This window comes from Oryctolagus cuniculus, chromosome 11 (assembly GCF_964237555.1).
Source record: "Oryctolagus cuniculus chromosome 11, mOryCun1.1, whole genome shotgun sequence".
NCBI classification, from domain to species: Eukaryota; Metazoa; Chordata; class Mammalia; order Lagomorpha; family Leporidae; genus Oryctolagus; species Oryctolagus cuniculus.
Window position 1 is genome coordinate 18,255,170 of NC_091442.1, and position 14,031 is coordinate 18,269,200.

The following is a 14,031-nucleotide window of genomic DNA, read 5'->3' on the forward strand; positions in this document are numbered from 1 at the left end:
AGCGCGGAGAGCCTCGCGCTCTGCAGCGGGCAATGGGCTTCTTCCCTTAGGGAATAACCCCGCATCCCAAGGCCCCGCGCCTAGAAGGCTACATGGCGGCTTGCCCGCGCAGACCTCCTTCATCACCGCCAAAGAATCCCGAAGTGGCGCGTCTGGGACCGTAGAGGCTCCGGCCCAACTCGGGTGGGTAGGGAGAGGGCGTCGCTCTCGGGTTACAACTTCACACTGGAGTTTTGATGGCAAGCGACACCGTGCTGCTCGGTAGCGGGGGGGGGGGGGGGGGGAGGGCTTTCCTTCCAGGAGGCTTGAGACCCTGCCTCCCCACCGCCGCCCCCAAATCTCCTGCCGTCCCTACCTTTCTTGCAGGGCGCGGGACTCCGAGGTAATGGGCACACAGCATCTCCGGCCCCGCCTATCTTCTAAGGATGGGGAGCAGCCCCCAGGTACTGCCGCGTGGCCAGGCCGGGAGCCAGGCACACAGAGCCAGAGCCCGCGGTGGCAGTGGAAGCCAGAGGCTACCAGGCCTGGAGCTACACGACGCCGCGGAGGAAGGGGCGCTCGGCCACGAAGCGGGGTTGGCTGCGGCCTTCAAGGCCTTCACTCCGGGCAGCCTGCGTGTCTTGGCCACTGGCAGGGGGTCAGGCTGTTTCCCACTTTGTTCTGGAGGGGAATTGGAGAGTGGGGAGAGGAGGAAGGGACTTAGGCTGGGAGAGCCGCAACAGAGCGGCTTTTGGCGCGAGGTGAATTTAGGGATGGGTGCAGATATCTCAGCTCAAAGCCCATGGGAAGGGGGTGACTGCGACCGAGGCAGAGGTACGGGGACAAAGAGGAGGAAGACTGCCCAGACAAAGCCTGAATGCCGGAGACCCTGCTTGCGACGGCGGCAGAGACGCGAAGAAGAACGCGAGATTTGGAACCGCGGAGTCTCGAAGGCAAAACCCTCTTGCGACGGCGAGGGTCAGGCAGATCCAAAGGGGGCACGCGGAGTGTGGGGTGCACAGCCCGGCCTGCCCACTTTGGCGCTCGCAGAGGGCCGCAGCGCTGGGCGCAGTCTGCCAGCTGCGCGGTCTTCTACTGTCCGGCCCGCAGGGAGGGAGCTGCGGCTCCGGCTCAGTGGATGCCTCCGACCGCAGTGTGTTCGTTCGGGCCCGGACCCTGGAGGCCCAAGCCAAAGCTTGCCCAGACCCAAGGGAACCAGGCCGGGGTGGCATCGAAAATGATCCCTCACTGGGCCGCGGTCACCGCGTGCAAACGCGACGGGGACACTTACAGGGCCAATGCAAGTCCCTAGGGTCCAGCAGCGGACAGGAGCAGGGCAGCTGCACGCCCCGGGCTTTCTCCCCCTTTCTGCGGGAACGCGCTTCTCCCAGAGGGTTGCAGACGGGTTTTCCCAGCATTACAATAGCTGATCGGGACCTTAAAGTTGAAGATTTAGTTAGAGCGCACTGATTTCATTAAAAATAAGCGACCCAAGCGCACGCCCAAGTACAGCCTTCCCGAGGGCGCCAGAGAATAGAGGGTTTTCAGATTAATTGGAGGCAAATATTTTATCTTATAACACTTCAAAAAAAAAAAAAAATCTGGCCGCGTCCGCATCAGGGTGGGCCCCTAGACCTCCCTGCGCGGCGTCGGTCGGTCGTGCTGGCCCGGTGCAGCCAGCGGTCGGGACGCACGCACTCACCCAGCGCAAGCTTCGCTGGCCTTTCCCTCGTGCTCCCCAAGCTGGAGAAATAGGCGACGCGGGAGGCGGGTCGGGTCTCCGGGTCCAGCGAATTCGCCACGTATCCGGTTTCGGTGCCCCCGCCAGAGCCTCCGGAAAGACCCCAGATTTCTGGTCATCCCGTCCTGGGGTGGGGAGGGTGCGCTTCGCGGGAGAGCCCCGTTTGGACGCCTACAGCGCTGCGCTCCCGTCTCCCAGTCTGCGCTCCAGGGAGGTTTCTCACCGGACAGTCCTGGTCCTCCTCACCGTGGTGTTTCCAATATCGGCCACCCGCCCGTCCCCAGCCCAGGACGACGGCCACTCTCGAAGGCTCGGGCATGGAATTTCATCGGGGCGACTGGCGCAGGACTCGCGGCTGAGTCTGAAGATAGGACCGGAGGACCTGCGTATGGCTCAAGGGGAACCTGTGGTAGGCCCCGACGCACACACGCCTGTGTTCCGGGCTGGCTAGAGTTGGCCCGGGTTCGGAGACCTGGCCGGGTCCGAGGCGCGGTCCAAGCCTCCGGGCAGTGGGCAGGAGCGCCTCGCGTCGCTTTTGCGCACAGTGGCCACTTGGGGTCGCACTTTATGCCTGTTTGAGCCTCTCCGCGGCGGGCAGACTCCGTGATCTGCTTAATGGTTACAAAACGTTCAAACAAAAACAGGGCCGGTTCCCCAGAAGCCGAGAGAGAGCCACTGGAGCCCCGTCCCGGGCTGGCCTCGGCCCCAGGCTCGGAGCGCTCAAGGTTGCGTGCGTCTGGCTGGGGACGGGGATTCAGGGCCTTCGGGCCGATTCTTTCCCCCGGTGCCTTCTCGGTGAGCATTTGCGGGTGGGGTGAGCGCGGGGAGCGGCGGGGCCAGCGGAGTCAGGGCTCGGCCACCCCGCGGGAGGGGATCGGCCCCCTCTTAGTCTCCGAACGATCCCAGGAGGCTAAGAGTTGGGTCTGTACTCAACTCGCTGAGCCCCAACCCTGCCTCCAACACACAGATACGTGCCGACCTCCAGACACACAGGCGCGCACCGCACACCGTCGCTCGGCCCCGCGGCTGCGAGGACACGGAGCGTCGCCCACTGGGCGGGGGCCGCTTGGGAACAAAGGGCCCGGGAGGCGTCGTCCCGGCGCTCATTCTGAGCCTCCTAGGGGGTGACACGGGCTGGGGGTGGGGGGTTGGAGGGTGGAGCAAAGGGTGTGGAGGGAGGAGAGCGCGCGGGGGAGTGGAAGCGTCGTCTTGGCTAGGAGGTAGGGCGCGCTCCGAAGACGAGAGTGCGGGGCCGGGACCTGGCGGGTGTGGGGGGTTGGGCCGGGCCAGCCGTCCCGCTCGGCTCCAACCCTCCGCCAGGCCTCGCCGGCTCCGGGGCTGCTCCGGCCGCCAGTCAGCTGACGCGGGGGGCGGGGGAGCTGTCAGGCGCGCCCCGCCCAGTGCGGGCCGCGGGGGCCGAGCAGCCATTGGCCAGCGCGCCGGGCCGCCCGGGCCCCCGCGCCCCGGTGACTCAGGGAGGCGATAAAAGGCGGCGGCGGCGCCGGATCCAGCACAGCTGCACAGCCGGGCTGCGAGCGGCTGCGAGCGAGAGGACCCCAGAGCGAGAGAGCTAGGGAGCGAGTGGCGGGCGCTCGCCCCGCGCCTCCCCTCCGCCCCATTACGCGCCCCGCTTGCCTCTGCGCCCTGCACGACTGCCTCGGCTCGGTCCCAGCGCAGCTACAGCCTCGAGCTCTGGGGCAGCGCAGGCAGCTCTGGGACTCTCCGGCTCGCCGCCGCGTCCCCAGACAAAGGCTTGGCCAGCGGCCCCAGCCCGCTGCGCCCTCGGCTCCCGGCCTCTCCGGCTCGCCGCGCTTCGCCCCCGCGCTTGGCTCGGCGCGCCCCGGCCGGCCGCAAAGTTTCCCGGGCGGCAGCGGCGACTGCGCCTCGCGTCAGCGATGGCCGCGGAGCTGAGCATGGGGCCAGAGCTGCCCACCAGCCCGCTGGCCATGGAGTACGTCAACGACTTCGACCTGCTTAAGTTCGACGTGAAGAAGGAGCCGCTGGGGCGCGCGGAGCGTCCGGGCCGGCCCTGCACGCGCCTGCAGCCAGCCGGCTCGGTGTCGTCCACACCGCTCAGCACGCCGTGCAGCTCGGTGCCCTCCTCGCCCAGCTTCAGCCCCACCGAACAGAAGACCCACCTGGAGGACCTGTACTGGATGGCGAGCAACTACCAGCAGATGAACCCCGAGGCGCTCAACCTGACGCCCGAGGACGCGGTGGAGGCGCTGATCGGCTCGCACCCAGTGCCACAGCCGCTGCAGAGCTTCGACGGGTTCCGTGGCGCGCACCACCACCACCATCACCACCACCCTCACCCGCACCACGCGTACCCCGGCGCCGGCGTGGCCCACGACGACCTGGGCCCGCACGCGCACCCGCATCATCACCACCATCACCAAGCGTCGCCGCCGCCGTCCAGCGCCACCAGCCCCGCGCAACAGCTGCCCACCAGCCACCCCGGGCCCGGGCCGCACGCGGCGACGGCGGCGACGGCGGCTGGCAGCAGCGGCAGCGTGGAGGACCGCTTCTCCGACGACCAGCTCGTGTCCATGTCCGTGCGCGAGCTGAACCGCCACCTGCGAGGCTTCACCAAGGACGAGGTGATCCGCCTGAAGCAGAAGCGGCGGACCCTGAAGAACCGGGGCTACGCCCAGTCGTGCAGGTATAAACGCGTCCAGCAGAAACACCACCTGGAGAATGAGAAGACACAGCTCATTCAGCAGGTGGAGCAGCTTAAGCAGGAGGTGTCCCGGCTGGCCCGCGAGAGAGACGCCTACAAGGTCAAGTGCGAGAAACTCGCCAACTCCGGCTTCAGGGAGGCGGGCTCCACCAGCGACAGCCCCTCCTCTCCCGAGTTCTTTCTGTGAGTCGTGGCCGGTCCCGGCCCCCGCCCTTGCCCTGGCCCGGACTCCCCGTTCCGTGTCCCCGGCCCTGGACTCCCCCGGACCCTGTCCCTGCCGCGGCCCCAGCCTTGACCTGTTTGACTCGAGCGAGAGGGAGGAAGGGCGCGCGGGCGACGGGCGGGAGTGCGGGCGAGCAGGGGACCTTGGCGAGGGCGAGAGTAGCGCACGCCAGCGCCGCCTCCTAGACTCGGGCAGAGCCAGAGAGACAAAGGGGGTGGGAGGTCCCGGAGCAACTTTCCTCCATCCTGGAGGACCGCAAGGCGTAGTGCGGAGGAGTCGCCCAGGCCGCGGGAGACGCCTGGCGTCCTGAACTTTGCGCACTAAGCCTGAGCCGCCGCTTGGCGGTCCGGAGCGCACTCCGCCCCAGGAAGACAGCGGCGAGCAGAGAGGAGAGAGGGACCCTGGCGTCCCAGCAGGCGCCGGGCGAGGCTCAGCGAAAGCGAGGAGGATGGACGGATCCGTGTGTCCGGAGTCCGGGAACACTGGCTCTCAGCCCTGAGACGCCGGCCTCTGTTAGGACGTTCGGCGCGCAAATCTCATCAGTTTTATTGCCTGCTTGATTATATAGAAAAAAAATACGAAAATCTGCATTAAAAATATTAATCCTGCATGCTGGACATGTATGGTAATAATTTCTATTTTGTACCATTTTTTCTTGTTTAACTTTAGCATGTTGTTGATCATGGATCATGACCCCCTGGTTTCTTTGGGTGAGAAGGGATCCCAGCTCGGAAACTGTGGCAGCTGCGGGCCGGGGTTCCAGTCTCGGCGGTCGGCTTGTAAATACCTGTCCCACCAAACCGCGCACGGAACGCGGCAGCAAGCTGGGTGTCTTTGTTTGGGTTTATTATGATGGCTTTTTTTTTTAAATTTGTAAACAAACAAAAAAGGAAAAGAAAAAAAAGTTCCTTGTATTTGCATCACAGCGGTGTCTTGAGGCGCCCTTGGAAGTTGCATGTTTTCTCCCCTTCCTCTGTGCCCTTTTGAGCTCTTGCCCCTTTTCTGCTTTTGTCCTCAACTTTGTTGGTGTTGAGAGAAGGGGAGAGCGGAGGTCTCAGCCCGGGAGAGCCAGGGCAGCCGCGCACTTCTGCGGGGTTTCTGCACCCCGCTCCCCACCTGTCTCGCGGCCAAACAGACTAGCCCCTGATAAGGAAAGGGAAGGAAAATGGATCTTCTCCGGTTTTTATGATGAGCACAGTCACCCCAGGGTCCCTTTGGGAACCTCTAGGCCCGTGCTAATCCCAGGGGTAGCTCCTAGGCTGAGTGGCTTTGCCATCCTCCACACTGGCTCCTAGTGCCCAGAGCTTGTAGAGAACCAACCGCCACCCGCAGAATGTACCAGAAGCCCAAGCGCTGCAAGTAAGTTTGCAACTTTCAAGTGCGTTCTTTAGACCCACACGGTCTGTGTTTCTTTCCCTGCCTTTGAGATAGGAGGAAGAGTGGTGCCCCCCCCCCCCTTGGTTGTATAGTAGCTGTAGGGAAGATTTGGGTGTTTTTCTTTATTATTACTTTTTTTTTTTCCTGCAGGTCAGTAAAAAGGATTTAAGTTGCACTGACAAAAAAAAATACCAAAATGAAAACGTATTTTTAAGTTCCCATTTGAAATTGCTGGCGCTGCTGGCCAGATGCATTTTTGAGTTTGTATTAGTTGATAAATTAACAGTAATAACAAGATTGTATGAACCGCATGGTGCTTGCAGTTTTAAATATTGTGGATATTCGTCCTGCATCAGAAACGAGCTTCGGTTTTTACAGATTCAACTGTGTTGAAATCAAATTTATTGCAACAGAAATTGTTTTTATTTCATGTAAAATAAGGGATCAATTTCAAACCCTGCTTATGATATGAAAATATTAAAACCTAGTCTATTGTAGTTTTATTCAGACTGGTTTCTGTTTTTTGGTTATTAAAATGGTTTCCTATTTTGCTTATTAAAACCATGGAAATGGTGTTTATTTAGAAGACTGCGTTCTCGTGACTTCGACTTTCTTCTCTTGTTTCTTCAAGAGTTGCACCAACTTTGGGGAACTCTCACGTCCCTGACCAATGGAAAAGCAAACCAAGGGCAGGCAGAGCTCTCCCTGGAGTGTGTGAGTGAGCGTGTGTGCGCGTGAGCCTCAAATGTGTTTTCTGCTTCCACCCTAGGTACAGACCCCGGTCCTGAGTCGGTTTGTAAGCCGAGAGGCTGTGGGTCCAAAAGGCCTTGGAGTCCCTGGCCACACGGGGCTGGCACCACTTGGCTTTCAGGCGTGGCTGCATGGACTGACCTGCTGTGCCGCCTGTTCGGGAGCTGCCCTCTGGATGGACAGGCAGGGTCTTTGTGGTGCTCAGGCGCAGCTGAGTAGCCGCCCTTGCCCTCCTGCCTGGGCTTCAGGTCTCCTGACTTTCACCTGCCCAGGGGCTTCTCTCTGGAAGCAACCACAGCTGCCCAGTGCCTGTTCACCTGCTTTGAGTGGAGGCCCATCGTCCTCCGCCCGAGGCTGGTAGAAGGAGGGGAAACCCAGCGCCAGATCCTGGGGTGCAGGATCCTCTAGACAAGAAGCCCCTTGTGCCGACTTTTTTTTCCCCCATAAGATTTGTCTTATTTATTTGAAAGGCAGAGTTACAGGGAGAGAGGGAGAGAGTTATCAATCTTTCATCTGCTTGTTCATTCCCTAAATGGCCGCAATGGCCAGGGCTGGGCCAGGCCTAAGACAGGAACCAGGAGCTTCATCTGGGTCTCCTTCATGGATGCAGGAACCCAAGCTTTTGAGTCATCTTCCACTGCTCTCCCACACACATTAGCTGAGAGCCGGATTGAAGTGAAGCAGCAGGGACTTGAACCGGTGCCATATGGGGTGCAGGTGTTGCATGCCGTGGTTTAACCTGCTGTGCCACAATGCCGCCACCCCCCTCCTTGAAAAATATGCCTAAGGTGCACTTAGTGTCTCAGCCTTGGAGCCCTCAGTCACGCAGAGGGACCTTGCCCATGGCTCGTCCTGGATTTCAGGGGCTTCTCAAATTCAGGGTTGCAGAGGTTGGGGTCATTGTTCCATTTGGAGCCATTTTGACTGCAGCCTGGATGTGTCCCTGTCCCCTACTGGGAGGTGGCCCCAGAATCTTTTCCTGGTTCTTGGAAGAGCAATACTAGTTTTGAAGATTCCAGTCTCCTTCCTAGTCTCTGTGGGATCCCTTCTGTAACTCAGGCCTCAGACACCTTTGGGAGGTGGAACAGGACCCCCACACCCTGGCTCCTAGGGGCTTCCCATCTCCTCAGTCTTGCAGCCTGGGGTTTCCTGAGGCTGTGTTTCGGGACTGGGAAGACCCAAGCAAGTGGAGTCCTTGCAGGGGACCTGCGCTGGATGGAGCCTGGGAGAGTGAAACTAGCAAGAAGAGCATGGGTGCCTGGACACCTGGGGGTTGTTGGTGGGGTCCTGGGAAGAGAGGAGGAGGAGGGAGCTACAGGGTGAGGATGCACATACTATTAACACGAATTTACACTTCAAATTCCACAGAGCTTTGACATTGTTCAGTAGGAGGGAAGTTTGGTTGTAGCTGGAATTCAGTTCCAAGGCCCGGTTCCCTTCACCAACAGAAAGAATGGGGCTGGCAAGGAAGGCTTCGGCTGTAATGCGGGAGGAGGAGGCCGCCGAGCCCGGCTGAGGGTTGCTTGTCCACTTGTGCGCAGGTGAAGGAGAAGGGGGCTCTGATAATTGGGCAATTGCATAGCACGTACCCTCGTGAGCCAATGCATCCCTGATGGGGCGAAAGAGACCTCTGCCTCATGGAATACTGGAAGAAGTCCCCAGAGCGTGGCTCAGAGTGGGAGAGAGACCGAGTCCTGGTCGTGGCCCTCCCATCCCGGACCCGGCCTGACTCCTTCTGGAATCCTCCCAGGTGGACTGGCACCCTCCACCTGGACTTTGGAAAGGCTCCGCACCAGGAGGGTTGCCGTCTCCAGCGGGTTGATTTTCCTTCCTCGGTGCACAGAGACACCCACACCAGCCATGGCCATCTCCCCGGCGGCAGAGCGACAAGGGGGCTCTAGACGGTTCTGAGAGACCAACTGCATCGTGGAGAAGACGACGATCCCACGACACAGCCCTCGTGGCACACTGACACGCAGATACACAGACACCCACACCCTGCAGCCGCACGGATGCTCACGCGGTGCCTGCACCAACCCGCCCTAGGCGCACAAGGGCGAGCGCTGGGGCCAGAGCCGGCAGCTCGTTGGAGGAAGGCTCCAGGGCGGGCCCGTGCAGCAGGCAAGCTCCGGCCACGTCTCTGCCGGCAGCCCGCTGTCCTGACCCGCCGGGACGCCCCCAGACGCGGCGCCTACGGCTCAGGGAAAGCGGACGGGGTGCCGGGTCCCTCTGGCTGATCCCACTCTGGGGGCGCTCGGCAACCTTCACCCTCCTCCACCGTTCCCACCGCTCCCCGCGGCTCGCGGGCACCTCGGGATCGTCCACGTCCCTAGGGGAAAATCCTCCCAGCGCCAGGAGTCTTCCGAGCCAGCACGGGTCCCACGTAGACAGGCTGGCGCCTGCACTCAGAGACGCACGCGAACACAGACACGCACAGACAGCGGGACGCACGCAGGGGGCACGGACGGGCCCAGGGAGTGTGGCTCCATTCCTGGCGCGCCTCTGTCTGGGCGGCAGCGGTCCGGTCCCGTGCGAAGCTCTTTTCTGGAGATCCCGGGTGTGCGGGAGCTGGATCCGCCGCCGGCAGAGAGACAGGTTCCGGAACGCGCTCGGCGCGGCTTCCCGGCAGCCTGGGCACTCAGGCGTGCGGGATGGGTGGAGGCGTCGGTCCCCTGTGCTTGCCTCTGGCTTTCTTTTCTTTCCCTTTCCTTTCCTTCTCTTTTTTCTTCTTCTGTCCCTGCTTCCCCGCCCCCTCCCCCTCCTTCCTTTTCTCTTCCTCCCTCCGCCTCTCCCTTCCTCGCCACTTCCCATTCCGTTCGCCCTTTCTTCATACCCGCTTTCATTTCAGAAAACCTTTTTCCTCCCGGTTTATTTTCTCTTGCGCTTTTCTCCCGGCGTTGCCTGGTGGGCAAGGCTCCTGAGGGCTCCCGAGGGTCGGAGAGGTAGGGTCTGCAGGCGCCGAGCCGTCGGGCGGCACGGGCGCCGGGGCCAGCAGTCGGCGGCGCTCACCTCGCCTCCCTTCCCGTCCGTGTTTCCGCGGCCACGGAGGAGGCTGTGGATTGCCAGGGAGCGGTGTCCCGGCGGCGGGAGGGTCTCTCGAGAGGATCCCGGGGCAGGCTGGCCCTGGGTCCGGCCCAGCCAGGCTTCCCCCGGTCCCCGGGCTCCGGGCATTTCTGCGGAGAGAAGGACGCCCCTGGCTGGCAGACGGTCCCCAACTCCTGCACACGCTCGCGCGCGCCCAGGGGCCTCCCGGACCGGGCTCCCAGGGGCAGCTGCCAGGAATCACTCCGTGCACCCGGCCGGGCACTCGGCCCGCTCGGTGACCCCGAGTCGCAGCTCCTGCCGCCCCGGGCGAGCCCGCTACTCCCTCACGCGCCATTCCCGTCCCCCGGGCGCGACCTCGGCGGGGCCCTGGAAGGAGCCGCCGGGGGTTTCTAGCGACTCCTTCGCCGCCTTTCAGATGCAAAACCTCCTTTCTGGGCTCGAGTGTTTTCCAGAGGGGAAACCCTGAACCGGCGTCTTGCGCAACGCTTCCCCCCGGCAGTCCGCAGTCCGAGGGCCGGGAGGAGCGTCCCCGGGACAGTTAGCTGTGTTTGGACTTGTTATGTAAGGAAGGGAGGGTTGAGGTTTGCTCTGCGCTTCCTCTCCCCCCACCAAAATAAAAGTCCTGGACGGGTGCATTCTGTGAGCCCTGCCCAGAGAAGTCAGTGTGTTTGGAAGAGCTGCTGCACGCTGGTGCCCAGCACGGTACCCTGGGCAGAGAGTCCAGCGGTGAAAGGAGAGAGCTGTGCCCTGGGGTTACCTGGTCTGCGGCAGCGGCCGCCGCGGAGGCTTCCCAGGACGGGGCTCCCCTGGCACGGAAGCCTCGCGGTAGCAGCAGCCGCTGCCGAAATCGCCTTGTTTGCGAAGTTGCTGCTCCTGCAAGCAGTGTGCACACCGTGAGAGCAGTTCTTTCCGCTAGGAGCACACGTTCTCCCCGCCCTCCCGGGCTTCCTCCTCACTCTACAGGAGCGCTTCAAAAAATTCTTGGAGAATGGAGTTGAAGTCTCACTTTATTCTGGTGTAAAAAAAAATGTTGAAATGCACGCATCCAAGGGAGAGTCTTCAAATGCAAAGCAGTATTCTGAACATCTATGCATGGCTTAGCATTTTTGGGCACCAAAATAAACTTTTTAAAAAAAAAAAAGTTTCATTATCTTTTCTTTTTTAATGACCCAAATCATGGGCAAAGGATTTTGTTTATTTTCATTTCATTGGAAAGGCGGGAGAGACAAAAAAGGAAGACAGACACAGATTTCCCATGCACTGGTTCACTGCCCAAATGCCTGCAACACCCAGGATTGGGCCAGGCAAAGCCGGGAGCCAGGAGGTTCATCCGGGTCTCCCATATAAGCAACAGTGACCCAAGTACTCCCAACGTGTGTATCGGCAGGAAGCTGGCACTGGAAGCAGAGTCAAGACTTGAACCCAGGCACTCTGAATTGCAATGTGAGTGTCCCAGGCAGGCTTTTAACCACGACACCAATGCCCATCCCAATAAACTTATTTTTGAAATCCATTTTCCATGAGCTTTCTGAGGTCCCCTCATAGGCTTCCTCCTGGTCTCTGAACCCCTTTACCATGCCCTGCAGGGATTTTCCAGGCCTTATACTTGTCAGTCTTCCGGTACCTTTCTCCTTGTCCTACACATATTATCTTGAAAGAGGCATTTAGTTAAGAAAGGCAAGCTAGCTGATCTCATTTGGGAGAAGTTAGATGTGTAAGTTGCTGCTCCAATGTGGAAAGCCGCCTAAAATGGGGTTATTTTTTCTAAAGCAAAACTTGGTTTCAGCTACTTCTCTGCATCTTTGGTCTCTGAATTTACTTCTATGTGAAACAGCAGCTGATCACAATCGTTACACATTCTTTTTTATTTGCATCAAAAAGGGTGTTGTCTTTGGACCAAAGGGACATCCACAGAGGCAGTGGGAGAGGCCTGGAACTTTCTGGAAGCAGCCACTTTTGCAGAGACAGAGAGAGGCCTTCCATCTGCTGGTTCACTCTCCAAATGGCTGCAATGTCCAGTGCTGCACCGATCCAAAGCCAGGAGCCAGGAGCTTCTTCCGGGTCTCCCACGTGGGTGCAGGGGCCCAAACACTTGGGCCATCCTCCACAGCTTTTCCAGGCCATAGCAGAGAGCTGGAATGAAAGTGGAGCAGCTGGGACTCAAATGGGCGCCCAGATGGGATACTGGCACTGCAGGCGGCAGCTTCACTGGCTACGCCACAGTGCTGGCCCCTGGGGGAAGTCACTTTTAGCAGAAGAGAGATGAAGTCCACAAGTGCAGTATTTATGTTGTGTTTTCTTGTTTTGCAGCTCTGTGCATCTTACCAGGGCTTGGACTTCTCCCTGTAGACAGGCTGGGGTGGAGGCAGAGCAGGGTGCTGGCCTCAGCGCTTTGGAGCAGGAGGGCCACTGGAATTCATCCTGCCAGGGACTCTGGCAGATTCAGCGGCTGAGGCACCACTCCTCTAGTCCCTTGTTTCGTCTGATCTGTTGGCCTCACTGCCCTGACTCCAGGAGCCCCACTCAGGAGAGGCCGGGGCTGAGCCCTGCCCTGGGGGAAGGCAGCCCTTCCCAGCCCGCTCGGCCCCTGCCCCCTCTGTGTCCAGAAGCCAGAGCCTGGCACACATGTCCCAGAGCAGAAGCGAGGCCAAGCCACGGGGTTCATCCCATGTGGCCTTGCCCTATACTGTTCTCCACACCCCAGGGATGGATTAACAAGGCCCGCGGTACCTATCCGCCACCCACGGGAGGACCACAACGTGAATTCCTGTCTCTCTGATGCTGAAAGTGGTAATTTCGCCCCCAGACTCTGCTAGTCCTCACCCTTTATCTGAACTTTATCTGAAACACTGGGGCGGAGGAAGCATGGAGGGGTGAGATCTTTTCCTCCTGGGGACAGCTTCCTTTCTAGTCCTCTTTGCAGACAGTCATTTTCTGTGGCGTGTGTGTGTGTGTGTGTGTGTGTGGTGCACTGCGTGCTCTCCAGCTACCAGGCTCCAGGCCAGGTAAGGCGATGGGCAGTGGGGTTTGGAGGTGCAGCAGGACAAATGGTGGCACGGATAACCCAGGGAAATGCAGCCCTGTTGTTTATTTCAGTCTCCGACAGAGGGTGTCAGTGATGAAGCGCGCGCGCGCGTGTGTGTGTGCATGTGTGTGTGTGTGTGTGTGTGGTAGTGGAGGAGGCCACGCGGGCGTCACTGTCTTGGGACATTGGTGCTGTTTGTCACGCGAGAACAGACCTCTTACCCCTCACGTGTTCTCAGTGGAGCTTTCCAACAAGGGCAGCATCGTTGCCGGAGCCAGTGTTCGTAGCCGCGGCAGCCTCCAGGTGAGGCGGTGCGCCGGAGTCTTCCACGGTTTAGTGAAAGACATTTCTGGGGTGATTTTGACACTTTGGACCTACACGCAGATATGCGTGTGTTCTTAGCTTGGGTCCATGCATGCACGCACCTGTGCACACTCATACTTACATGCAGGCAGCTGTGCATATCTACCTGTGTTGAAGCACAGAATCCACCTATGCCCATTTGCTGTCTACACATTCTCATGTCCATGTGAACACATACATATATACACATGCATTACGCCTATACCTACATGTATGTGTCCCTGTCTGTATGCATGAATATCCAAAAGCTCACACAATACATTTGCACGGTATACATGCAATGTTCACAGGTCTGCACACAGCTGGATGGTTTTGTACTCAAACTGAAACTCAGTTGATAACATGTGTGTAATGCTCTCACAAAGTGGATGTGGGTCCATGTATATCCTGACATGCACATACATGTCCATGCATGCATAATTGAACCCTGGCCTTCAGGTTCATTCACGCATGGGCACCATGTGACTAGTGAAACATGGCACCGGTGGGGTTAATGGAGGTCCCAGACTCCCATAAATATTTATAGGCAGCACTCAAGCTCTTGGAGTGGGGAGGAAACCTCTTCCCACAAGCCCCTGTAAATCACGCAGCCACGGCGTGTTACCTGTCAGATCTGGGGCCGCGCAGTCCCAGGACGTGCTCTGTGAGGGTGGCCACCTACGTGCCAGAGCACATGACGCCCTGCACGCCTTGCCAGCATCCCAGCAAATGCGCAAGGGTGCGTCTCCATTCGGAGGACTCTGAGCCGCCAAGGAGCGCTTCAGTGCCGCCACGGGGAGCTCCAGGGTAGGGACCCCGGGGAGCATCGGAGGTGAGGCTTCTCCAGGGAACTGACAGTACACAGAGGC

The 14,031-nt window shown here is 59.8% G+C and overlaps 1 protein-coding gene across 1 annotated transcript; it reads left to right on the forward strand.

The window, feature by feature from the left end:
• The first annotated feature begins 3,234 nt into the window (after window positions 1–3,234).
• MAFB (MAF bZIP transcription factor B) lies at window positions 3,235–6,561 on the forward strand. Its single transcript, XM_008274435.4, has one exon. It carries the CDS (start codon window positions 3,616–3,618, stop codon window positions 4,585–4,587), a length of 972 nt encoding a protein of 323 aa, XP_008272657.2. The 5' UTR covers window positions 3,235–3,615; the 3' UTR covers window positions 4,588–6,561.
• The last annotated feature ends 7,470 nt before the right edge of the window (window positions 6,562–14,031 follow it).